Here is a 23,898-nt window from a genome sequence, read left to right on the forward strand (position 1 = left end):
CCCCCTCCCCCCAGTCTCCGCCTCTCCCAGTCTCTAAGCCGCGGCGTCTCCGCGGCCGAGAGGCCCCAGCGCCCGCCCCCCGGCCCCCGCCCCCACCCCCGCCCCCGGCTCTGCCCACGCCCTCCGCCCGCCAGCCCGGCAGCCAGCGCAGCTCCGGGCCTCGCTCCCCGTGCGTCCTGCGGGGGCGGAGGCGCGGAGAGGCGGCAAGCGCAGCCGGGGAGGGTGGGGGGGGGCAGAGGCACAGACAGAGGCGCGGAGGCTCGGAGAGAGAAGACGTGGAGGGAGGGACAGAGCCTGGACAGCGGTGGACACGGCATCGTGCGCGGGGAAGAGGGCAGCACGCAGCAGGCGCCGAGCGCCGGGCACCGAGAAGGGCAGCCCGGGTGGTCTCCGGCCGTCCATGCACAGAGCGCCTTCCCCCACAGCCGAGCAGCCGCCGGGCGGAGGGGACAGCGCCCGCCGGACCCTGCAGCCCAGACTCAAGTTAGTGGGCAAAGGGAGGCAGCGGGGAGTGGAGATGGGTGGAGCTGGACTTGGGAATGGGGTCCAGAGGGCGGAGGTCGAGGGGAGGACGTGGGGAAGCAGGACGGGGGTGGGGGGTGGAGACTGATGGAAAAGGGGGTGCGTCTTCGAATTAGGGGGCCTTGGGAGCCGGCAAGCATCTGATAAAGCTGGATATGAAAGAGTAGTACCTAAATCTCCATTCCTGGTTTACTCTGTGGGCTCCATCTGGCCTAAGAGCCCCCTGCAAAGAATGTGGGAGCCTCCAAGCACCAGGGGATGCCCTGGAGCTCGAGCTGGCATCAGTGCGGAAGGTGGGGGGACGCTCAGTTGCCTCAGTCCCTCGTTGGCACGGAGCGCGCGGGCCCCCGGGGTCCTGGAGAAGGCGGTGCCTTTGAGTTAAAGGAGCATCAGCGGGGGAAAGAGGGGGTGACGAAGGAGGCAGGGAGGCCTTAGGCGTTCCTTCCCATATCTGTCCCTTTATTCACAGAGCGGGGAGGGGAGTTTCAGTGTGCAGCCCCTTCATCAAGAGGCCTTGAGTCGCTCCCCCACTCCACTTGAAGATGCGGGTGGAAAATAAGGGAGAGGAGAGTAGGCGGGAGCCCCTGGGCGGTTTTCGCCTACAGACGCTACCACTGTGGGAGTGTGTGTGGGCGGGACGGCCCCGGAGCAGAACAATTGCGCCCCTCCCCCTGCCACGGCCCCTGAGCTGAAGGAAAAGGCTGACCGGGGAAGTGGGGAGTGTCACTGCTAGGAGAGGGGCCACTGAGAAGCACTGGGCAGCCTTGGAAGGGTGGAGAGGTCCTGGGGGGAGAGAGGAAGCGTGCTTTAAGAACGCTTAAAGCGCGGTGGCTCACGTCTGTAATCCCAGCACTTTGGGAGGCCGAGGCAGGTGGATCACAAGGTCAGGAATTCGAGACCAGCCTGACCAACATGGTGAAACCCCGTCTCTACCAAAAATACAAAAATTAGCCGGGCGTGGTGGCGGACATCTGTAATCTCAGTTACTCAGGAGGCTGAGGCAGGAGAATCGCTTGAACCCGGGAGGCGGAGGTTGCAGTGACAGCGCCACTGCACTCCAGCCTGGGTGACAGAGCAAGACTCCGTCTCAAAAAAAAATAATAATAATAAATAAATAAATAAATAAATAAATAAATAAATAAATAAATGCTTAACCCCTGGGAAAAGCTGAGCGGAGAAGAGCAAGGCACCACCTGGCCCACTGAGTGGGAAAGCCAGGGAGGGTGCCACACCCTCCCTCTTAGCCACCTGGGGCTGTGGCCCCTTCACAGGGAATGAAGCTGGCCAGCAGCGTCCACTGTGGGGGAGACAGGGCTCCTACATTCACTTTAGTATGGGTGACTTCACTTCAGTGTTGAGACTGCTGAGTGTTTAGAGTGGAAGGTGAGGATTGTGTTTTGGGGGAGAGGGAGGTCCAGCCATCCCACGTCGGTGCTGGTCAGCCTCAGCGCTCAAGTTCTTCTTGCCCCAGACCAAAAAGATAAAAGCTAAAGATAAGGTGGTAAGACGCTTCGACTCCTACAGACACAGGCCACTGACTTTTGGGGCTTCGGGCCAGTCTAGGACGGCACTGGCTTGTCCATGCCTCTGAGCAGTGCCTGATTCTCAGAGTCTGTACTCAGACCTGGGCACTGGGCAGGATAGCATCCAAATGAGGGAGGGGAAGAAAAGCAGGCAGGAAAGAGGGAACAATTGTTAATGTGGGTTGGTACCCAGTAGGGGGACTTGCACCGACTGCCTCTCTCTTGTGCCCCTCCTTCTCAGGCCCAGTGCCCGAGCCATGGCACTGCCTCGGACGCTGGGGGAGCTGCAGCTGTACCGGGTCCTGCAGCGCGCCAACCTCCTTTCCTACTATGAGACCTTCATCCAGCAGGGAGGGGACGACGTGCAGCAGCTGTGTGAGGCGGGTGAGGAGGAGTTTCTGGAGATCATGGCACTTGTGGGCATGGCCACCAAGCCCCTCCATGTCCGGCGCCTGCAGAAGGCACTGAGAGAGTGGGCCACCAATCCAGGGCTCTTCAGTCAACCAGTGCCTGCTGTTCCCGTCTCCAGCATCCCGCTCTTCAAGATCTCTGAGACTGCGGGTACCCGGAAAGGGAGCATGAGCAATGGGCATGGCAGCCCAGGGGAAAAGGCAGGCAGTGCCCGCAGTTTTAGCCCCAAGAGCCCCCTTGAACTTGGAGAGAAGCTATCACCACTGCCTGGGGGACCTGGGGCAGGGGACCCCCGGATCTGGCCAGGCCGGAGCACTCCAGAGTCGGACGTTGGGGCAGGAGGAGAAGAGGAGGCTGGCTCGCCCCCCTTCTCCCCCCCTGCCGGGGGAGGAGTCCCTGAGGGGACTGGGGCTGGGGGGCTGGCAGCAGGTGGGACTGGGGGTGGTCCAGACCGACTGGAGCCAGAGATGGTACGCATGGTGGTGGAAAGTGTGGAGAGGATCTTCCGGAGCTTCCCGAGGGGGGATGCTGGGGAGGTCACATCCCTGCTAAAGCTGAATAAGAAGCTGGCACGGAGCGTTGGGCACATCTTTGAGATGGATGATAATGACAGCCAGAAGGAAGAGGAGATCCGCAAATACAGCATCATCTATGGCCGTTTCGACTCTAAGCGGCGGGAGGGCAAGCAGCTCAGCCTGCACGAGGTGAGAACCCCCAGGCCTCCTAGGATTGCCCTTGACTCTCAGGTCTCCAGCCGCTTACCTCTGCGAGTTTATACAGTCTCCAACTATCTTTCATTACCTCTTGACCAGGACCCCAGGCCCTGACTCCCTCCCCGACAGGCCCCTACCCCAGCGGCCGCAGTGCTTCCATCCTCAGCTGAGGGGGAAGCAGAGATACAGGCAGCACCGAGCTGTTCAGCTCCTTGTCACTCAGGATCCCACAGGAGTGGAGGAGGCCCCGGGCATTCCTAGGAAGCTGTGGGTGCTGACCTCTGCCTTCCCTCCTCAGAAAGCTCCCATGTAGTGTCAAAACCAAAGCAAGCGTCTGATGGATGGGCCTCATTTGTCCAATGGTGAAGGGGTGTGAGGAGGTCTGGTGAGGCAGCGGGGAAGTTCGAATTCTGACTCTCCTTGCTGCCCTCCCTCCACAGCTCACCATCAACGAGGCTGCTGCCCAGTTCTGCATGAGGGACAACACGCTCTTATTACGGAGAGTGGAGCTCTTCTCTTTGTCCCGCCAAGTAGCCCGAGAGAGCACCTACTTGTCCTCCTTGAAGGGCTCCAGGTGAGACCCCTTCCCCAGGTCCTTCCTGGACTGGAATCCTGCTGTGGAGTTAGATCATGTCCTAACCTTCAGCTCAGGCAGCTCTAGGCCTGCTTCCCGCCCACCTGGATGTCCTGCTTTTGGCCAAGTCAGCTTGTCTCAGGTCTGGTCTCTCCTCCCATCCATGTCGGGTCCCCCCAACCCCCAGCAACAATAGTGCTTGAACTGGAGACTCTCGGCCAGCTTCTTGGCAAAGGTTTTAAATAACACATGCCTCAGGCCGGGTTCTGTGCTCTGCCCGTCGAGTGGCCCTCATCAGCCTCACCCACTTTATTCTTACCCATCTTTTCAGGCTTCACCCTGAAGAACTGGGAGGCCCTCCACTGAAGAAGCTGAAACAAGAGGTATGTTTTCCGGGGTGCATATAGGGACATTGGGCAGCCTTCCCCGATCCCCTCCCTTGCCAGGTCTTCATTTCCCCATTTTGGGCATCCACAGGTTGGAGAACAGAGTCATCCTGAAATCCAGCAGCCTCCCCCAGGCCCTGAGTCCTATGTACCCCCATACCGCCCCAGCCTGGAGGAGGACAGCGCCAGCCTGTCTGGGGAGAGTCTGGATGGACATTTGCAGGGTGAGTGTGCCTCAGAACACTTTTCACTGAGGGTCGGGGAGTAGGGGAGGGGGTTGGGGGAGGAGTGAGCCAGGGGGCAGTGCCTGGAACAGGGTTGGGAGACCTGGCTGGAGGCGGGGCAGAAGGGCCTGTGGGCTGGCTGTGTGGTTGAGGGTGGGGGTTCCATTGGCTGCAGCCCCTTACCTGACCAGTGCCCATGCCCACAGCTGTGGGGTCATGTCCAAGGCTGACGCCGCCCCCTGCTGACCTGCCTCTGGCATTGCCAGCCCATGGGCTATGGAGCCGTCACATCCTGCAGCAGACACTGATGGACGAGGGGCTGCGGCTCGCCCGCCTCGTCTCCCACGACCGCGTGGGCCGCCTCAGCCCCTGTGTGCCTGCGAAGCCACCTCTCGCAGGTGAGGCAGCCAGCAGTGCTGTCCCCAAGCACCCCGGCCACCCAGGCCCCACACAGCAATTCCGGTGTCCTGGGGCCGGGTGGGAGGAAGGGGGATATAGTCGTCAGAGAGGGCAGTAGGATGGCTGGGCTCCAGCCAGCCAGGCCTTGGGGTGCAGAGAGGCAGACCCTGCCGGGCTGCTCCCACCATGGAAAGTCTGGTCCTAGTGTAGATCTGTGAAAGGGGAACTGGGGAACAGGGGACAGAGAAAAGAGGATGAAGGAGCAGGAAGGAGGAGCATCAATAAGGGAAGCTCAGATGGCACTTCCACCAACCCAGGAGTGGGGAGCAGGCTAGGAGTTGTGGGGATGGGGATGGGGATGCCCAGCTTGGAAGCAGAGGAGCCCAAAGCAGTGATGCTTTGTGTGTGGAAGGGGGAAGAGGGAGTGGGCCGGCAGAGGGCCGGGCAGCCGCTGGGCTGAGAGTGACGCAGCAGACAAAGCCACCAACCCTGGCTTGGTATTTTTAAACTGTGCGTGGGTGGGAAGTGGGGGCGGGGACTGGAAGGGGGGCTCTTCTTGAGGGAGGAGCTCGGAGGCTGGCTTCCTGTGCTCCCCCTGATTTGGCTACCAAAAAACTTGGGGGACCATGGTAGAGTGGCCTGGGAGGGGCCTGGGAGGGGGGCAGGGATGAGTGGGGGTGGCAGAGCTTGGGAAGGGGGGAGGGGAGAGGTCAGAGCCAAACCACCCCCGCAGCTCCTGACAGAACCAGAAATTCCAGCGCAACCGAGGAGGCGGGAGAGAAAGAGAGAGAGACAGAGACAGAGCTACGCACAGCTAGGGAGGGGAGGGGGCTCACACACACAGGAATGGAACCCCCCATACACATACAGTGGGCAGGAGGCAGTAATTCAATAAACCTAAACTGAGCCCATCTTCACAGCTTTCTTTGCCCCTGCTTCTGTTCCCAGCCACCTCTGTGTGCAGCCAGTCACCCTGCAGTCTCCTAACTGCCCCCTTTTCCCTGCAGAGTTCGAGGAAGGGCTGCTGGACAGATGTCCTGCCCCAGGACCCCATCCCGCGCTGGTGGAGGGTCGCAGGAGCAGTGTGAAAGTGGAGGCTGAGGCCAGTCGGCAGTGAGGAGTGGACTGGTGTCTTTAGACCCAGGACCTCAGACTTCTGGCTCACACAGACCCCCACGCTCTCCATCCCCAGAATCTAGTCACAACCCTGGATCCTTCCTCTGCCCTTCTCCTGCCTCCCCACCTGCTCCATGGGCATAAGACTGTGGGGCTTCAAGCAATAACAAGCAGAGGCCTGGAGAGAGGACACAAGGAGGGTGCGTGGTGCCCTCACCCCTGCCCAGAGCGAGGGGGCAAGGACTCTGCCTCCAGGGCATCTGGGGTTTTCCCCTCCCTCACACAACACACTCCCATTCTCTTTAGGTTTGCACCAGTGGTGTGAGCAGTTGGACTCAGTTTGGACAAGGGGGAAAGGGGGACTTCCTTGGGAAGGTCCAGCTAAAAGTGGCAACATTTGCCCCCAGAATTGGGGGCCTGGGAACACTGGACCTGCTCCTTCTCCCCTCTCCTTCCCTGTTTTTGTGCTTCTGGTTTGTTTCTTTAATTTAACAAGTGCTGCAGTTTGCCCTCCGATTCCCATCTATCCCCCAAGTCCTTTGCAATTTCTTCCCTCCTGCCCTACATAGGGGCGGTGGGTGTGGGATCCCTTCACTGGCCCCCTCGGGAGGCCTGGGTTGGACTCAGGGTCTCCTCCAGCTGGGGGCTGGACCGCAGCACCTATCTGAGCAGTTAGAGCGTCTTTCTTTTCAGATTGTGTACAGTAGATTATTTATTTTGTTATTTTGGAATAAAATTTATTTTATGGCTTAGGATCTATGACCCCTGCCTCGAGAGGGAGAAAGGGTGGCAAGGGATGGGGGAGTGAAGGGAAGCTGGCAGTGGATAGGGCAACAGAAAAGATGCAGCAGGCAGGGCCCTCTCATACACTGGAGGGCCACATGGCCAGGCCTGGACCCAGACTCTCACCCTGGCTCCCAGGCAGCATTGGAGGTGTGGAGCCATACATAGATGTCACAGCCACTTGGACGCACTTGGGCACAGTCAGACTCCAAATTCAGAGTATTTGGGGGTTAGCATATGTCAGAGAGGCCAGCACACTTGCTGCTGTCTTCTGTGCAATGTCTCACACTCCCAAATTTGTGTTGTCACATAGGCAAAAGCAGATAGACACATGTTCTATGTGGTCATGCAACTAACGTGCCAGCTATACATTAACATATCCTAGGTACATACACGTTCACACAGCTATACACAAAGAAACTCAGCCCTTGTACTTTTGCATAGTCTCATACACGTATCAGAAGCCTCCACCTGGCTAACAGGAATTTGGGGCTTTGGGAGATTTTTTAATCAGGGCAAAACTTGTATTAGTAACCACATGTCCAGACCCCTCCTGTGCTCCCACCCAGGGTCCCTTGAGCTGCTTCCCATTCCCCCAGGGCTGAGACCCAATATCCTCTATCCCTGGCCTCTAGTGTAAATGTGTCTGTCTGTTCCTGCCTATCCGTCCTAGGCCCTGGGTCAGAATGGGCAGAGAAACCTTCCATGCCCTAACCTGTGCTCTTACCCAGCCCCCCTCCTGCTCAGCCCCATCACCCTCAGAGAGCTCTGTTTGTGTGTGTGCGTGCGTGTGCGCGCTGCAGGTGCAGGCATGTTGGGGCGTGTCTCAGAGCCTGAACTTCCCTTCCAGTCAGTGCTGGAAGGAGGTGGGCAGGGGAATGATAGGAAGGAAGGAGTGGATTGGCTCCACCCACTGTGCATTCTCCTGGTAGTCTTTTCCTCCTGACCCAGGAGTAGGTGGGGATAGGAGGGCACCCTCCCCATCTGCTGCTTGGCAGGGCATGAGCAAGTGTCCAGAGCAGGTCTGTGGGGGTAGTAGAAGAGCTGTCTCTCTGGGTTTTCCCTCCAGCTGGGATCACCAACTGGGGTTGGCCCTTAGGTCCATGTGGGACATTGAGATCCCAGATTGCCCATAGTGGGAGGGCTGCAGGAGGGGCTGGGCCCCCAAGGATCCTCCCCCTGACTCCCCTTGCCCCTCCAGGAGAAGCTTAGTGAGGTCCTGTTCAGTGGGAGGCAGCAGAGGAGGGAATATGTCTTCACCAATCCTGCAAGGAGATGGGAGAAGCAGTGGAGTAGGCATGGCGCCCACTCCCCTAGATGCCACCCAGCCTCCACTCCCAAGCTGCCACTCACCAAGTGCCCTGAGGAAACGCTGTCACTGGCTGGCTCAGGCAGCTGTCTTCCACCATGGTCACATCTGAGCAGAGCAGGGGGTCAGGGCTGGACACAGCATGCTCCTGAGGCTGGCACGGCAGCAGGCCCCTGCCAGGAACCAGCAACGGAAATAAGGAGAGCGGGGCAAGGCCAGGAAAGAAGAGGTGCATGGGGTCAGGAGGGGCTTTGTCACTCACTGGGGGTGAGGCTGGTCAAAGGGCAGGCTCATCTGGCCCAGGCTGGGGGGCATCTGCAGGTGAGGCCTGGAAGTAGGGAGAGCACAGTTAGAGGAAAGCAGGGTAGGCAAAGGCAGAGTGGTGCAAAGTCAGGACCACTGAGAGGAAACAAGCTCCAGCTCCTTATCCTGACTTAGTCGTGGCCTTGGGCAAACTATTTCTATGCTCTGAGCTCAGTCTTCTCATCTGTAAAATGTGCATGTTAGGGGGGTGGATTAGCCAATTTCTAATGTTTCTTTGGACTCGAACTTTGGTAGTTCTTAAGTCCCCAAGTCCTCACTCCTGCCTCACCTTCTGGGAAGGGAGATGTTGTGTCTTGACTAAGAGTTAATAAGCACCTGAGTGTCACACTTCGGGAAGAAAAATGTCTAGGCCATTTCAAGGCCAAAACAGATGAGTAAACAAAAATCAACACAGCAGAGAAGTGACAGTGGCTCTCAGGAGCAGGATAGAAAATAACAACAGTCATGCACCACATAACGACATTTCTGTCAACTACAGACGACAGTGGTCCCATAAGTTTATAATCAAGGCCAGGCAGAGTGACTCACGCCTGTAATCCTAACGCTTTGGGAGGCCGAGGTGGGAGGATCACTTGAGCCCAGAAGTTTGAGACCAGCTTGGGTAGTAAGTGAGACCTTGTCTGCAGAAAAATCTTAAAAAAGAATTAGCCGAGTGTCGTGGTGCACTACAGCGGGAGGATTGCTCAAGCCCAAGAGGCGGAGGTTGCAGGGAGCTAAGATCGCACCACTGCACTCCAGTGAGTGAGACCCTGTCTCAAAAAAAAAAAAATTATAATCAAGCTGAAAATTCATATCACACAAATATTTACCATTATGTTACTATTTCCTTATACTATTCAGAACAGTATCATGCTGCTCGGGTTTAAAGCTAGGATCAATAGGCCACACAATATAGCCTCAGTGTATAGTAGGCTATACCATCTAGGTTTGTGTAATTATACTCTATGATATTTGCATAATTATGAAACTGCCTAAGGACAGAAAATGCTCCTTCATTAAGTGATCCACGACTGGACTTACACAGCTTTTGCTATAAGCCATGCAGTATGCTCAGCTTTATAAGTGTTATGAACTCATTTAATCTCCACAATAATGCAGTGAGGTAGGTTATTATTATTAGCATTATTATCCCCCATCGTGCAGATAAGGCACCAAAGGCTAAGTAATTTGCCCCAAACCAGTAAGTGGTGGAGCTAGAATTCAAACCTAGGCAGTCCGGATCTTAACTACTACTCCCTCATTAGAGTGGACAGAAGAGAAGAAGAAAGGCTGTTAGCATTTGCTGCTGCTTTCTCACAGAAGATCCTCTTCTAACAATTCAAATGCCCACCCCCTTAGAGTGGGATGGTATCCCCATGAGGTTTTTCACTTACTCCTGGAAGGCTGACAACACGTTGACTGATTCTTCTGGGGAGAGGCCTTGATACGGGGGGATGGAGTGAGAGTGTGGTGGGTACACCTGGGGCCTGGGGAAAGAAAACAGACCCCCTGATGCCAGCCCTTCTCCTGGACACCACCACACTCTGCTTTTGAACAGGTGTTCCTTTCACGGAAAGGAAAATTCCCTGTTCAGCCCCCAATGCCAGCTCTCCCAGCTGCCCATGCTAAGATTAGCCCATCTGCACAGACCACTCCCATTCCTGTCTTTCCAGCTCCTTACACCATATCTGGGCCAAGCTGCATGCTCATGGAGGAATCAGGGGCCATTCCAAGGTCATAAGAAGGCACCATGGTAGGCATCTGGAGCTCTGGGGTAGGAAGTGGTTGGTCCCTGGAGGAGGGAAGGAGGTACATGTGACTGACCAAGGGTTGATGCCACCCCTCCTTCCTGCAGGTAAGCACTAGGCCCCTGACCTACCCACTGTCCACACCACCACACTCACCTTTCCACGGTCATCTTGATGGTAGCTGGGACATAACCCCTGCCATCCTTACCCATCTGTTCAGCTGTTGTGAGAAGGAAAAGAGAGCCATGGAGTGCTCTGGGGCTAGGGAGGCAGGGAGGTGGAAAAGGTGGGCATGGATGATGGGGAAGTAAGAGAAGCGCAGCTATGTAATAGGGAGTAACATCAGGATGACACACGCGGGCAGGGAGAGGAGGGCAGCGGGGAGCAGGGAGGAAGTGGGTGACAGGAAGGAATCAGAGTTGCCAGTTCCAGCTCACGCTTGTAGTGGCTCCGGAAAGCCTCATCCTTGGGCTTCTTGGGATAGAGGTTTTTGAGCTGAGCAAGATCCCGGATTCGGTCCCCCAGTGAGCGAATGGACAGGTCTTTGGCAGAGAATGGCTGGATGTTCTCTATCTGTGGAGAGCCTATGGTAGGAATGAGACCCTGAGATCCCTCTGTCCGGACTTTCTTCCCCTTCCCCAACCCCCACCATAAGACCTGTTCTCACTCTACCAAGGCAAGGGAGAGAGGACCTAGGGTGGGGCTCCTGAGGGAGAGAGACCCACTAGTCTCCATTTCCACAGAGCTCACAGTGAGAAGGTGAACATTTAGACCACAGAAGGAAGAAGAGAAGCTGGAAGAACTTCCTGAAGATCAGGATCGGCATAAGGAAGGTCAGGACATTTCATTCCCAGAAGAAACCCCAGAGGGCACAGGCACAGAGGCAGAGGACTGGCTGGGGTGGCCTCACCGTCCTGGCCCCGGATGACATGGGCAATGGTGATGCCCCCAATCTCTGAGTCGCTGAAGCGGAGGAGAAAGGTTCCGTCGGGCTCATTGAGAAGAAGGCTAGTAACGTACTGTTTGCTGATGAAGCCAATGATCAGCCTGGCCGGGATGAAGGAGAGGATGGGGCATGGGCAGTGAGTATGGAGGTGACTGGAGTATGGCTGCTCAGACTACCCAGGGCGGGGACTCACCGGTCAGACCAGTAGCTCCGGAGACAGCGTTTGGTGAGGTCCAGGACACCATCAAACCACTGCCAAAAGGTGAAGCCACGGCCCAGCAGGATCTCCTGGGGGGAGAGGGGGAATGGTGTGAGCCGAGGGAGGGCCAGAGCTGGAGCCTGTTTAGGGCAGGCACTGAGCTGTGAGTGCCCTCACAACAGAATCACAGGGCTGAGGGTCAGACCGAACCTGAGACTCCATCAATGACAACGACCAATCCTAATGCTTACACATGCCAGCCACTATTTCAAGCCTTTTGATATATTTATTTGCTCTTTACCAGGCTATGGAGGTAGGGACTATAATAATTCCATCTTACAGATGAAGAAATGGAAGTCCAAAAACGTCGAATGACTTGCCCAGGTCTACATAGCTGGTAAGAGGCAGAGCTAGGATTTAAACCCAGGCATTCTGGCGCTGGAGCCCCTCTTAACTACTATGCTACACCCTCTCCCTAAGGAGGTGTGGCAGAGGTGAAGCCCAAAGGAAGGTAACCTGCTGGGTGTAACTGTCTTGCTCCCTTTTGCTAACACACCCTCTGGTCACATGAGCATTTCTTTCTTCTCTTTAAAGATTCTGTCTCACACTAAAAAAAAAAAAAAAAAAAAAAAGAAAAAAAACCAAAACATAAAATAACATAATATAACATAAAATAAAAGAGCAAGAGTCAGAAATATGTGGTTCTCTCCTAGCCATGGCACTCACCTGCTTTGGGACCTTGAACAAACTACATAACTCTCTAAGCATCAGACTCTTTGTCTGTAAAATGGGGATAATAATAGTATCTACCTCAAAGGGATGTTGGGAGGATTAAGTGAGATGACATACATAAGGTGTTAAGCACAGCGCCTGGCATATAAGCTGTCAACACGTGGTAGCTGGTATTACTGCACATGTCCCTGTGGGATTTTGTTCAGTTTTTGCAATAGGAATTCTTTTTCTTTCTTTCTTTTTTTTTTTTTTAGACACAATCTCATTCTGTTGGCAGGCTGGAGTGCAATGGCACAATCTTGGCTCACTGCAACCTCCGCCTCCCAGGTTCAAGTGATTCTCCTGCCTCAGCCTCCCGAGTAGCTGGGACTACAGGCACACACCACCGTGCCCAGGTAATTTTTGTATTTTTAGTAGAGACAGGGTTTCACCATGTTGGCCAGGATGGTCTCGATCTCTTGACCTTGTGATCTGCCTGCATCAGCCTCCCAAAGTGCTGGGATCACAGGTGTGAGCCACCACACCCAGCCTTGTTTTTTGATACAGAGTCTTGCCCAGGCTGGAGTGCAATGGTGTGATCTTCCCTGCAGCCTCCACCTCCTGGGTTCACCTCCTGCCTCAGCCTCCCGAGTAGCTGGGATTACAGACGCAAACAACTACTCCCGGCTAATTTTTTATGTTTTTAGTAGAGACGGGGTTTTGCCACGTTGGCCAGGATGGTCTCGAACTCCTGACCTCAGGTGATCCACCCGTCCCGGCTTCCCAAAGTGCTGGGATTACAGGCATGAACCACCATGCCTGGCTCCCTTTTTTTTTTTTTTTTTTTTTGAGACAGAGTCTTGCTCTGTCACCCAGGCTTGAGCGCAGTGGTATGATCTCAGCTCACTGCAACCTCCACCTCCTGGGTTCAAGCGATTCTCCTGCGTCAGCCTCCCATGTAGCTGGGATTACAGGCATGTGCCACCGCAACTGGCTAATTTTTGTATTTTTAGTAGAGATGGAGTTTCACCATGTTGGCCAGGCTGGTCTTGAACTCCTGACCTCAGGTGATCCGCCCACCCCAGCATGTCAAAGACTGGGATTACAGGCATGAGCCGCTGTGCCCGGCCAGGAACTATTTTTCCAACAGATCAAAGTCACTTTGAATCAGAGCTCTGTTTACACACAACCTGGGTGAGTCATGCAAGTCACTGGTAAAGAGGAAGGACAGATGGCCCCCAGACCAAAACCTCAGGGATGTCAGAGAATGCATCTCCAGAGCCAACCCCCAGGCCTGGGGTTTTTCCTCCCTGGTCCATGACAGGCCTTCCTAAAGGACCTGAGGGGGCACTGTGGAGAATCCAGTGGAAGGTCCCTGCGTGGAGGCTGAGCAGGCCCTGAGTGCCCGAGGGATGAAGAGCTTGGGGGTGGGAGGTCCAAAGGGCAGGAGAATGACCTTGTTGAACTGCGACCAGGACACAGAACGGTGCTGGAAGGCCTCCATGCTGAGGCTGTTGTCATTGAAGATCTTCTGGGCCAGGAAGAGGAAGTGCTCTGGGAGCAGCCCCCGGTTGGTCCCCACCTCAGCCATGAACTTCAGGTTCAGAGTTTCACACATCTTTTCCCAGGGCACCCGCTCAGCCACCACAAAGGGCACGCGGTCCTGGGGCGAAGGGGGAAGAAGAGAGCACTGCAGGCTACCGCCTTGTTCTTCCTTGGGCCAGCCTTCATCCCTCCCACCTGCCTGTGGCCTACCCCTCCACAGCACCTGATATCGCTCACGAACATGCTGCTTTTTCTAGGTTACAGTGCTGTGGCCTGATAGTTGTTAAGACTGGGGTGAAAAGAGGTCAGAAGTATGAAAGCAGGCCCATGAGAAGGTGTTAAGGTCACACCCATTTAAACATGCCTGCCACCCCATCAACAGGCCTGCACCACTGCTCATGTTAGAACCCACCCTGCCCCTGTTCCCTCCAACTCCAGGACTTTGCTCACCATCTCAGAGAAGGCATTGTCCCACAGGATGGTGGCTTTGGCATTGTTGTCTTGGTTGCCATGGACGATGACCACCAGGGGCAGAGACAGGGCCTGAAGAGGGTGAGGACAGGGGTTTCTTTTCTTTCTTTCCCTTTTTTTTTTTTTTTTTTTTTTTTTTTAAGATAGTATCTCACTCTGTTGCCCAGGCTGGAGTGCAGTAGTGCAATCTCAGCTCACTGCAGCCTCAGCCTTCAGGGCTCAAGTGATCCTTCCACCTCAGCCTTCTGAATAGCTGGAACTACAGATGTGTACCACCTAATCCAGCTAATTTTTATTTATTTATTTATTTATTTTTGAGACAGAGTCTCACTCTGTCACTCAGGCTGGAGTGCAGTGGCACGATCTTGGCTCACTGCAAGCCCTGCCTCCCAGGTTCACACCATTCTCCTGCCTCAGCCTCCTGAGTAGCTGGGACTCAGGCGCCCGCCACCACACCTGGCTAATTTTTTGTATTTTTAGTAGATACGAGGTTTCACCATGTTAGCCGGGATGGTCTCGATCTCCTGACCTCATGATCCGCCCTCCTTGGCCTCCCAAAGTGCTGGGATTATAGGCGTGAGCCACCGTGCCCGGCCAATTTTTTATTTTTTGTAGAGATTGGATCTCCCTATCTAGCCCAGGCTGGTCTTAAACTTGCAGGCTCAAGCGATCCTCCTGCCTTGGCCTCCCAAAGTGCTGAGTTGTTTTTTCTGTTTGTTTGTTTTTGAGACAGAGTCTTGCTCTGTCACCCAGGCTGAAGTGCAGTGGCGCAATCTTGGCTCACTGCAACCTCCGCCTCCTGGGTTCAAGCGATTCTCCTGCCTCAGCCTCCCGAGCAGCTGGGACTACAGGCCTGCACCACCACGCCCAGCTAATTTTTGTATTTTTAGTGGAGACGGGGTTTCACCATATTGGCCAGGCTGGTCTTGAACTCCTGATCTCGTGATCTACCCACCTTGGCCTCCCAAAGTGCTGGGATTACAGGCGTGAGCCACCACGCCCAGCCGGACAGGGGTTTCTTAGTGAAGCAAGAAGTTTCCTCAGGGGGCTGGCTCTGAGCACTCAGAGAAGTTATTGGACTCACACATCATAATCAAAAAGCTCATGCCATGTTATTAAATGCTTTCTGAAGCTCAATCAGGGCCTCACTGTAGAGAAGTGGTTATGAGTCATTGCTATGGAGCCAGACCTCCAGGTTTCAAATACCAGCTCCAACACTTAGCTGTGTGACTGGGACAAACTACTTAAACTCTCTGTCTCAATGTCCTTATCTATAAAATGAGGCTGATAATACTGCCTACCTCATAATGTTATTGTGAAAACCAAATGTGTGTGTGCTGGCATGCATGTGCATATGTATCATTTAATAGAGTGCCCTGGTCTATAGGAAGTGCTTCCGAAGTGTTTGCTGCTATCCACTACCATTCCCTGCACTGTGCACTCCATGCTCTTGCTCATCCCCACTCACCCGGGCCCCAGTGTGCATGAATCCCAGACACATGGGGTATGGGGCAGTCACAAGAGGTGAGGGTCTAGGGCCCCTGTGTGTGGCATTGGAGGAGGACTCGGGGTCCCAGATTGGGGCAGGGCTGGGCCACGGTTCACCTGGAGCTGGATGGGGAGTTTGCCGGGGCCAAGTGTGAAGCTGGCAGAGAAGAGCACAGCACACTTCTCCTCTGTGACAGACTCAGTGCCCTTCCGCTCACACCGCTTGATCTTCTTGAGAAGCTGTGGGTGGGGTGAGGGAGAGCAAGGGCAAGGTCATGAGGACAGAGACCGCTCTTCCTGGGCTTCCCAACATCCTCTCCAAGGAGAGTCCCATAGTCTCCTAGTGGTGCCCCCCTCACTGTACCCCAAAGCCCCTCACCAGGTTCTTGAACAGGGCAGAGCAGCAGTTACCAGGAATGCTGTTCTCCAAGGGCACAGTGTTGTTGATGATTTCTCCAGTGCTTTCTCTGCCAAGGGAGGTCAGAGTGTGAACGAGCTCATCTCACTGTGGCCAGGTGTGGCGAGTGCATGGGTGAGTGTAGACTACCCACTGTCACCAGCCCTAAATCTCCACGTCTCTGTTTGGGTTCTTAAGGGAGGAGTCCCCATCTTGGCCAAATCATGATGCCCCCACCCCATTCCAGCCCTAAATGGGTCCCTCCCTTTCCTCTGCCTTGACCATTCAGGGTCCCCACATCCCATGGCCCTCCCTCCCCATCCCTTGCTCTTTTCAGTGCCAGCCCTCCAGGCTGCCTCCATCACCCTAACAGCCCTTCTCCAACCCCAGGTCCAATCCAAGCTTACGCTCCAGCCCCAGGACGCTGAGGCACACTCAGCTCCCTCGCCTGCTTCTCTGTCACCATGTCAGCCCTGACCAGCGGAGGCTTGGCTGGGGCCCCCAGGAACCTCAAGCCCAACAGGAATCGAACTCCAGCCTGGAACTTGGTCTGAGTCTTCAGTACCTGGGGGGGCTGCTTCTCCACCAGGAAGCAACTGGGAGTGAGGAGGACACAAGGGGAGTTGGGGGCTAGGTCCCTGCTGGTGCCCTCTCCACAGCTCTAGCCCCCTTCTTTTCTTCCCGAGGTCTGTTCTAGGCCAGACTGGGAGCTCCCGGGGAATACCTGGTGACGAGGGTTCGCAGGACTTCATCCAGCCGGCCAATCAGCAATGCCCGGGTCTTGGGCTCAAGCTCCCCACCAGCCGCCCCTACCTCCTGCTGTAGCTGGGAATAAATGTCCACCAGGCTCTCACACCTGGGGCCAGGACAGTGGTCAGGGAGCACAGGATTAAGGCTGCTTGCTCCGGCCCAGACCCCCTTCCCCTATACCCAGGGAGAAAGGCTATCATGTGTGGAGAAGTGGGGTGGGTAGTGGGTGTGGCTGCAAGGCACCTGGGCTGAAGGGGGTTCTGTGATCTGTTGGCCTAGGGTCTGGGTGGGAGGTTCATTCTCAGTGCCTACACCCCCTGTGGAAACCCAGCTGCCTCTCCCCCAACAGCTCTTGCACCCAGGACAGCTGCCAGCACTTACAGTGCTTTGTGGCAAATTGGAAAGTGTTCCCACCCAATAAACCAAATGGAAAAGCCTTTCTATTCCTCTAGGCGTGGGGCTTGAGGAGAGAAGCCTGGGTTAGATGAGTCCCCGCTTGTGCCCCTCCACTGGGCCCACTTGTACAGGATGCAACCTGAACGACAGTGTGCACAGCCCCGCTGGAACTGGCTTTCATGCATCTTGGTCCACTCCAAGGCCCTCCCGCCTGGCTTCTTCTCTCTCTCACCTGTAGGGCCTCCAGCAGGGTCAGCTGCCCACCCCCAGCTTGCCACCCCCCCTTCCCCATCAGCCCTAGCCCAACCTTTCCTGGAGTGGGGCCAGGCTCTCCTCAAAGGGTGCGCCATTCCCTGCTAGCTGCTGCTGCCGTTTCCAAATCTGGATCCTCTTCAGCACTAGGGCTTTGGCTGCCTCTAGCTCTCCAGTGGTCTCCTGCAGTAGCATGGCCAGGGCCTATGGGCAGAGAGGGGCCTGAGCCAGGGCCTCACGCTGCCTCCACACCCAGCTCCTGGGATACGGCTCTTTTTCTTACTCCTCTGGCATTCCCTTACCCTACTTCAGCCTGTGTCTTTCTGAGGTCTAGCTTCCATCCCTCCAGCTGCACTTTGACCAAGGTCTCCACCTCTCAGCCCATTACTCACCTCACTTGGCCCAGTCCCATTAGCAGGAGTTTCTATCAAGCTGTGCAGAGACACTGAGGGTTGGGGGCAGAAATCAAGGGTGCAGACAGATTAGAGGTTCAGTTAAGGTTGAGATCCAAGAGGGAACCACTCCTACACACTCCCCAGAACTGCCCTGGCCCCCACCTTGGCCAGCCTCAGCCCCCTTCTGCAGGGCTTCTCGGAGAAGGTGGATCTCCCCTACTCGGTGCTGCAGCCTCCGCAGGGCTGTCTTAAACTTGAGTTCTTCCTGCTTCCAGTGGAAAGGCATTGGCAAGTGGCGGAACTACACAGGAAGGGCAGATGCCAAGAGGTGAAACACTCTGCTCATCCCTCTATACCTGGCCTCCACTCTCTGCTCTGCAGATAGCGTTTTCTTGCTCCCCTCTCTCTTTTGGCAGTTCTTCCTGACCTTTTGGAATATCGTGGAGATAAGACCTTGCTCCTAGCAGAATCAGCTCCTTATCCCTTGCTCTGTTCTCCCCAGCCTCTTAGCCTCAGTCCCTCATAGAAAGATTCCCTGAGCTTGACTTGGGGTTCACTCTGACCCTAGGAACCTCCTTTGGTCATTCCTGGGCCTAGAACACTGAGCCTTTACTGAGGTTCATATTCTTTCTAGTTTGTCATGGCTCAGGCCAAAGTCTCAGGGAATTGAGTTGGGGTGGGAGGTGGAATATCACAATACCTGTTCCATAACAACTTTTTTCTCTCCTTGAAGTATTTGTCTGAAAGTGGCCACCAGCTTCAGGGGGTCCCTCTGATATATGCTCTACAGAAATGAGGGTGGTAAACAGTGAGCTTGGCTCTTACCCATGTCCTTCAATCCCTCCAATCCCCAGGCCCCCATTCACGCATATACTATAAGGAAGCACAACTGTAGACTCCAGAAGTTTTTGTGCATTTGCATGCTTTTAAAATCTAATTTGCCTGCTAGCTAGCAGTTAACCACAGGAACACCAATTTGCTTCCAGCATCCAACCAATTTTCTTCCAGGGCCCAATGCTCAACCCAGTTCAACCTCAGCCCCACCCAGCCTTGTCCCCTCCCCTCCTGCCCCACCTCAAGGGTGCTGATGTGTTGCAAGATGGTGCTCCCCTCCCCCTGCTCTCCCGCCGAGGCCTGAAGGCGCTGGACAGTGTCTGAAAGTAGGGCACTAGCCAAGTTGCAGCAGAAGGCGTCGGAGCCAACCAGGAACTCCCTGCAGGAAGATCAGAATGAGGCTACCTCAGGCCAGGGCTTCCTCAGCTCTCCTGACCCTTTACCCCACAGCCAAAAGCTCAGCAGTTCCTTTCTCGCTCCTTATTCTCCATCTAGGCCCTCTGTAGCTTTCACCCGTGCTCCTTGTTCCCCAGTCTTCTAGCTGTTATGAGAAGTGCCTTTGTCCCAGCCCAAACCCCCCTCCTCTTCGGCTCAGCCTCCTAAGAGATGGGGTCTCCATCTGTCAACATTCATAGCCTGGTCTTGATGGGGCACAAACTCCCTGCTAAATCTAGGTCACTACACATGGAATAACAGGTCTAAAGTTCTGAATCCATGGGTGAGGGGAGAAAAATCTAAGGAGAAGGAAGATGAGTCAGGGAAGACTTGGGGAACCAGCAGGGAGCAGCCAGGACTCACCAGGGCTGGCTCTCCAGCCAGTCACCCAGAAGATGCCGCAGGTGTTGGGGAAAGTCGACATAGAGCCGCTGCACTTTTTCTGGGGGCATCTTGGAGACCAGACCCCACAGAGACATGATCTGGGACTTGGAGGTTGCCTGGGGGAGAAAAATAAGGCCACTGTGAGGGGTGCCCAAGAAACTTGGCCTATCTCCTGGGGCAGCCAGGGACATCCCATAGATAGCCCTCCTAGGGACCGTCCCCACCACCACTCACGGCCAGACCACCTTAAACCAGGGGCATCCTGAGTCAATGCCTGAGATGGGGGTAACTCCTTCAGTGATAGACACAGGGGTGGGAAGAGCTGAGCTGTAGCCAGAGGGATGGGGAGGCAAAGGGAGACAGGGCAGTAGAGAGAGAGCTGTCTTAGAGATGGCAGAGGATTTGGTTGCAGCTCTAGACCTGGCTCTGGTTCTGTGGGCAAAGAGCCTTCCCTTTGTGGGCTTCAATCTTCTCATCTATAAAATATGAGTGTTAGATGAGTGGAAAACTTTCCAAACTTTTTAAAGCGGTAGGCAATGTCAGCTTTTAATCTGTGGAATCTCAATTACATAAAAGGTACGAAACCGAAGATGCCCTGTTGAAAGCAAGCATGGAAAGCCTGAAACTTGACTGCTTCTACTTCCCTCTCCCCACCTCCTGATGCCAAAGGCATCCCTAGAAAAACCTCTCAAAATTCTAGGACTCCATGAGATAATTTGAAAACCACAAGGCTTGGCCGGGCGCAGTGGCTCATGCCTGTAATCTCAGCACTTTGGGAGAACGAGGCGGGCAAATCACGAGGTCAGGAGATCAAGACCATCCTGGCTAACACAGTGAAACCCCATCTCTACTAAAAATACAAAAACAAAATTAGCAGGGCGTGGTGGCGAGCACCTGTAGTCCCAGCTACTGGGGAGGCTGAGGTGACAGAATGGCGTGAACCTGGGGGGCGGAGCTTGCAGTGAGCCGAGATCGAGCCACTGCACTCCAGCCTGGGCAACAGAGAGAGACTCTGTCTCAAAATAAATAAATAAATAAATAAATGAAATAAAATAAAAATGAAAACCACAAGGCTAGATGATGAAGAGGATGGGAGAGTAATAACAGCTACTATTTGTTAAGCACTTACTATGTATGAGGCATTACACTCAGCGTATTATCTCCTTCAGGCCTCACGACACTTTTTAAAATATATAATATCCCATTTTACAGATGAAGAAACTGAGGCTTAAGGAGTTTCTCTACCCTGCCCAAGGCCACTCAGTAAGTGAGTTTGGAAAGCAGGCTTTGATTCTGAGTGGGGATTAAGCATCGCACTGTGTTGTTACGATCCCTTCCAGGGGCAAATCTGAACATCCTAAGAAGTGGGGGAAGGTGGGAGGAGACTTGAAGGAGGAGAGATGGAAAAGGAAAGTAGAGAGAACTAAGGAAGAGGATGGGAGAGACTGGAAAAAAGGCGGGTTTAGTAAGCCAGGAGGAAAGAGCCTAGAAGAGAGAGGAAGCTGGAGGGCTAGAAGGCAAAGAGGAGAGACGAAAAGAGGTAGAAAGGAGAGGAGGGGACAGGGAAGTAGAAGAGGGGGTTGCATCCCCATTTCCAGGTTCAGGGGGGACTGGGTAACCAGTGGTTTCCCAGGGGCCTCTCAGTTCACGTTTCTCATAATATCCCTCTGCCAGAGATGAGGGAGAGGATGGGATGACAACTCCCCAGGTCTCCCCAAACCCAGTAACCCCAAGTCCTCCTGTTGCACGTTCAGCCTCTCACCTCTCCCAGGACTCTCAAAGGGATGGAAAATGGAGAGGTTCCTTCTCTGGACGTTCCTGCTCCAAGACCTTCATGCCCCTCTTTCCTCCAGTTCCCACTTACCCCAGCTCCTTTCCCCTCAAGGCAGAATCCTTACCCCTCCTGCTCAGGTTCCTCCAATAGGCCTTTCTCTAGCCCAAGAGAGAAAGGCCCTCTGGAGTGGGTGGGCACTGCTTTCCTCTGCATCCCCTTGCAGAGTGACTAGCCTCCTGGCATGGCCCTGGCTAGAAATATCCAACCCCTCTTCTTCCCCAGACATCAGGAGGACACATTTCTCCCCACCCCAACCCATAAGAAGGCTGGGTCGATTGGCTTGACCAGGACAGGGGCACCTTTTGTCTTCAGCCCCATGAAGGGGAAGGGAGGGAGGAGCCACGGAGTGAGGGGCGGAGCCAGTGTTCCCTCCCAAACCCAGAAGGGAAGCTCAAGGTCTGGGATCCTCGTCCTCCCGCTTGGTGGCCTAAACTCGCTTATCTCAACCCCTACCTCCCCGAGTCCTCTGACTGTGGGACCACAGGATCGAAAGTTAAAACAGCTTCTCTGAGTTGCCCAATGTGTGGATGTGGCGGTGGGGGCGGGCGGGGAGGTGGAGCCAGTTCAGCACGAGGAGGGTTAACTCGGCGCCGCCGCTGGGAAATCTCAGCGTCTACAGCAGCCAAGCGTGGAGCAGTTTTGAGGGGGAAATTCCCCCTCCTCTGGGCCACCATGAGGTCTACATCTGGGGCTCGCTCATCCCCCAGCCACACCCTTGAACAGGAACCTTAGCGGAGGGCAGGATAGGGGTTTAACAAGGATCCACTGCCCTCTGGCATCAACCTTCCAGGGAGGGGCGGCCACTTCCCCCGACCCAGGGCAGAGGGACACTCCTTCACCTCCTTTCCCTGACTTTCCATGGCCCTGGGGGTGCAGGGGTGAGGCTGTGAAAACGTGACCCATGGGGGAGGGGAGTAGTGAGGCCTGGACCCTCCCAGATTCCTCCAGAAGTTCGAGACTGCCAAAACCCAGTGCCACCAGCCACCAACACTAGCTGAAACCATCTCTTGGAGACCATCCACCCAGCCAGGGGAGGATCCCGAAAGCTCCCCCCACGAATCCACCCCCATGCACTCATAGAGGCCCCCGCACCCACCTCGGAGGCAACCCCTCACCTTGGCAACCCCTCTGTTGTCTTCTCCCTTTCTCAGCGGGCACTTCCAGGCCCCATAGGTCTGTAGCTCTGTCCAGCGAGTTCAAGGCTGGCCCTGCTAGCACCTCCCCCCTTCCACCACCACCACCAAAAATAAAAATAAGATAAAACACACACATACATACACACACACACACACACACACACACACACTCTCTCCTCTCCCGTCCTCCCTCTTCAGTGTAAGCAGTGGCTGCCCCAGCCCGCTGTTTCCGGCTTCTCCTTCTACCCAGGTCCCTCCCTGGAGCTCTGACGACACAGAGAAGAGAAAGTGGGCTGGAGGAGGAAGAGGAAGAAAGTGGGGTGAATATGTGTGCCTCCTGTGCCGAGTGGGGGAACACGTGGGGGATCAGGACTGGGGTCCAGGCCTTGGAGCCAGGCTTGGGGGCAGGCTGACCCCCACTTACTCCGGCCCCCTCAAAAGCATCAGCTTTTCTCCAGAAAGTCACCCAATATCAAACAGAGATATGCCACCCCTAACTGCCTGGCTCCCAAACTCAAACTCTGCCAAGGGCTGGGGTTTGGGCCCACAAGGGACTGGGCTCCCCAGGGCCTCAGGAAAAGTAAATCCCTCTGGACTCTGCACTCCCTCCAGTGGAGGACCCTGAAAAGCAGTGGGGGAGCTCGACGCCAGCCAACTCCTAGGTCCCCCTCCCTTCCGGCAGGGAACGCCTTAGAGGTCGGTCTCGTGACCACTGACGGGAGGGAGTGGGGGAGGGGAACCCTCCGCTCAGAATTCTGGAAGACTCCAGGAGTCCCTTGGACTGAAGATGGTCTTTGCCCTCTCCTCATAGGGCACCCCTCCTGAGACTGTGGTGGGAACCAGCACAAGCCGGAGCTGCTGCCTGCAGATTCACAAGGGACAAGTTTGAATACGAATCTGCTGTGTTCCTATCTGCCAAGTTCCTATCTGTTTCTGGGGTAAACACTGAGACACGCCAAGAAACAAACACACACATGCACAACTTCCCTGACCACAAGACTACACACACACACGCACACACACGTGCAGGCAGGCACACAAACATATCCGCACTCAGAGCCCATTGCAATCACAATACCACACACACACACACAGTCTTGCTCAACTTCTGAGTCATCAACATAACTAGTGGAGGGTTCTGCAGTTTTTGCTGGGGGAGGAGCTGGAGGAGACCAAGGGATCCAGAGAGGCCTTCACTCCCCGACACCTGAGAGCCCTGGTGTGTGGAAGAGGTGGTGTCTGAGGGGCGGTGGGAGGAAGTTTCTGCTCCCCTCCTCCCTCCCATAGCAGGGCTGGGCTGAGGGGCCAAAGCTAGGCCTATGCTGCCCCCTGGTGCCTGAACTGATTTCCAGAACCAGCTCCTCCCCCTCCATCCCTTGCTACCCCGCAGGTCTGTGCAGAGTGCACGTGTGTGTGGACCCAGCCAGGCAGCAGAGGGTTTGAACACAGCAAAATACAGCAGTTAAGAGACTGGACTGTGGATACAGGCTGCTTAGGTTCAAATCCTGCTAATGCTAACCACACAACCCTGGGCAGTTTACTCTGTGATTCATTCTCGTCATCTGTAAAATGGAGCAAATAAGTCTTAACCCGTAATGTGAGAATAAAATGCAGTAATACATCTGAAGGCTTAGAACAATGCCTGACACACAGTAACTGTCAGGCACTATTTTTATGGTTCATAATAAACCAGGTATGAGGAAAGGAGAAGGGT

The 23,898-nt window shown here is 55.0% G+C and overlaps 2 protein-coding genes across 3 annotated transcripts; one reads left to right on the forward strand and one right to left on the reverse strand.

Moving 5' to 3' along the window:
- The first annotated feature begins 117 nt into the window (after positions 1-117).
- Positions 118-6,623, forward strand: NAB2 (NGFI-A binding protein 2). 2 transcript variants are annotated; one of them, XM_002823414.4, is made up of 7 exons: positions 124-483; positions 2,287-3,160; positions 3,610-3,743; positions 4,075-4,126; positions 4,221-4,353; positions 4,560-4,751; positions 5,760-6,623. In XM_002823414.4, the coding sequence occupies exons 1-7, from the start codon at positions 401-403 to the stop codon at positions 5,867-5,869; spliced, it is 1,578 nt and encodes a 525-aa protein (XP_002823460.1). In that variant the 5' UTR covers positions 124-400; the 3' UTR covers positions 5,870-6,623. The 2 variants fall into 2 exon arrangements, with proteins under 2 accessions (XP_009246217.1, XP_002823460.1); XM_009247942.4 differs by lacking the exon at positions 4,560-4,751 and having other exon boundaries at positions 118-483.
- On the reverse strand, positions 6,592-22,407 carry STAT6 (signal transducer and activator of transcription 6; the record flags this gene model as incomplete). Its single annotated transcript, NM_001133237.1, is given in 22 exon segments — positions 6,592-7,916; positions 8,005-8,133; positions 8,223-8,288; positions 9,658-9,750; positions 9,945-10,055; positions 10,168-10,231; positions 10,449-10,595; positions 10,922-11,058; positions 11,151-11,245; positions 13,324-13,530; positions 13,863-13,955; positions 15,489-15,611; positions 15,751-15,838; positions 16,176-16,364; positions 16,493-16,624; positions 17,222-17,370; positions 17,559-17,611; positions 17,724-17,862; positions 18,262-18,345; positions 18,636-18,774; positions 19,194-19,330; positions 22,164-22,407. Coding segments are annotated over 21 exon segments (2,544 nt in total). The 3' UTR covers positions 6,592-7,726.
- Positions 22,408-23,898: the final 1,491 nt, after the last annotated feature.

This window comes from Pongo abelii, chromosome 10 (assembly GCF_028885655.2).
Source record: "Pongo abelii isolate AG06213 chromosome 10, NHGRI_mPonAbe1-v2.0_pri, whole genome shotgun sequence".
NCBI classification, from domain to species: domain Eukaryota; kingdom Metazoa; phylum Chordata; class Mammalia; order Primates; family Hominidae; genus Pongo; species Pongo abelii.

Bases quoted from the DNA above. Each gene is read 5' to 3' on its own strand.
- NAB2 (XM_002823414.4), top strand. From the start codon at position 401: ATGCACAGAGCGCCTTCCCCCACAGCCGAGCAGCCGCCGGGCGGAGGG. The intron at 3,161-3,609 runs GTGAGAACCCCC...CTCCCTCCACAG, and splicing joins AGCAGCTCAGCCTGCACGAG to CTCACCATCAACGAGGCTGC. The intron at 4,354-4,559 runs GTGAGTGTGCCT...CCATGCCCACAG, and splicing joins TCTGGATGGACATTTGCAGG to CTGTGGGGTCATGTCCAAGG.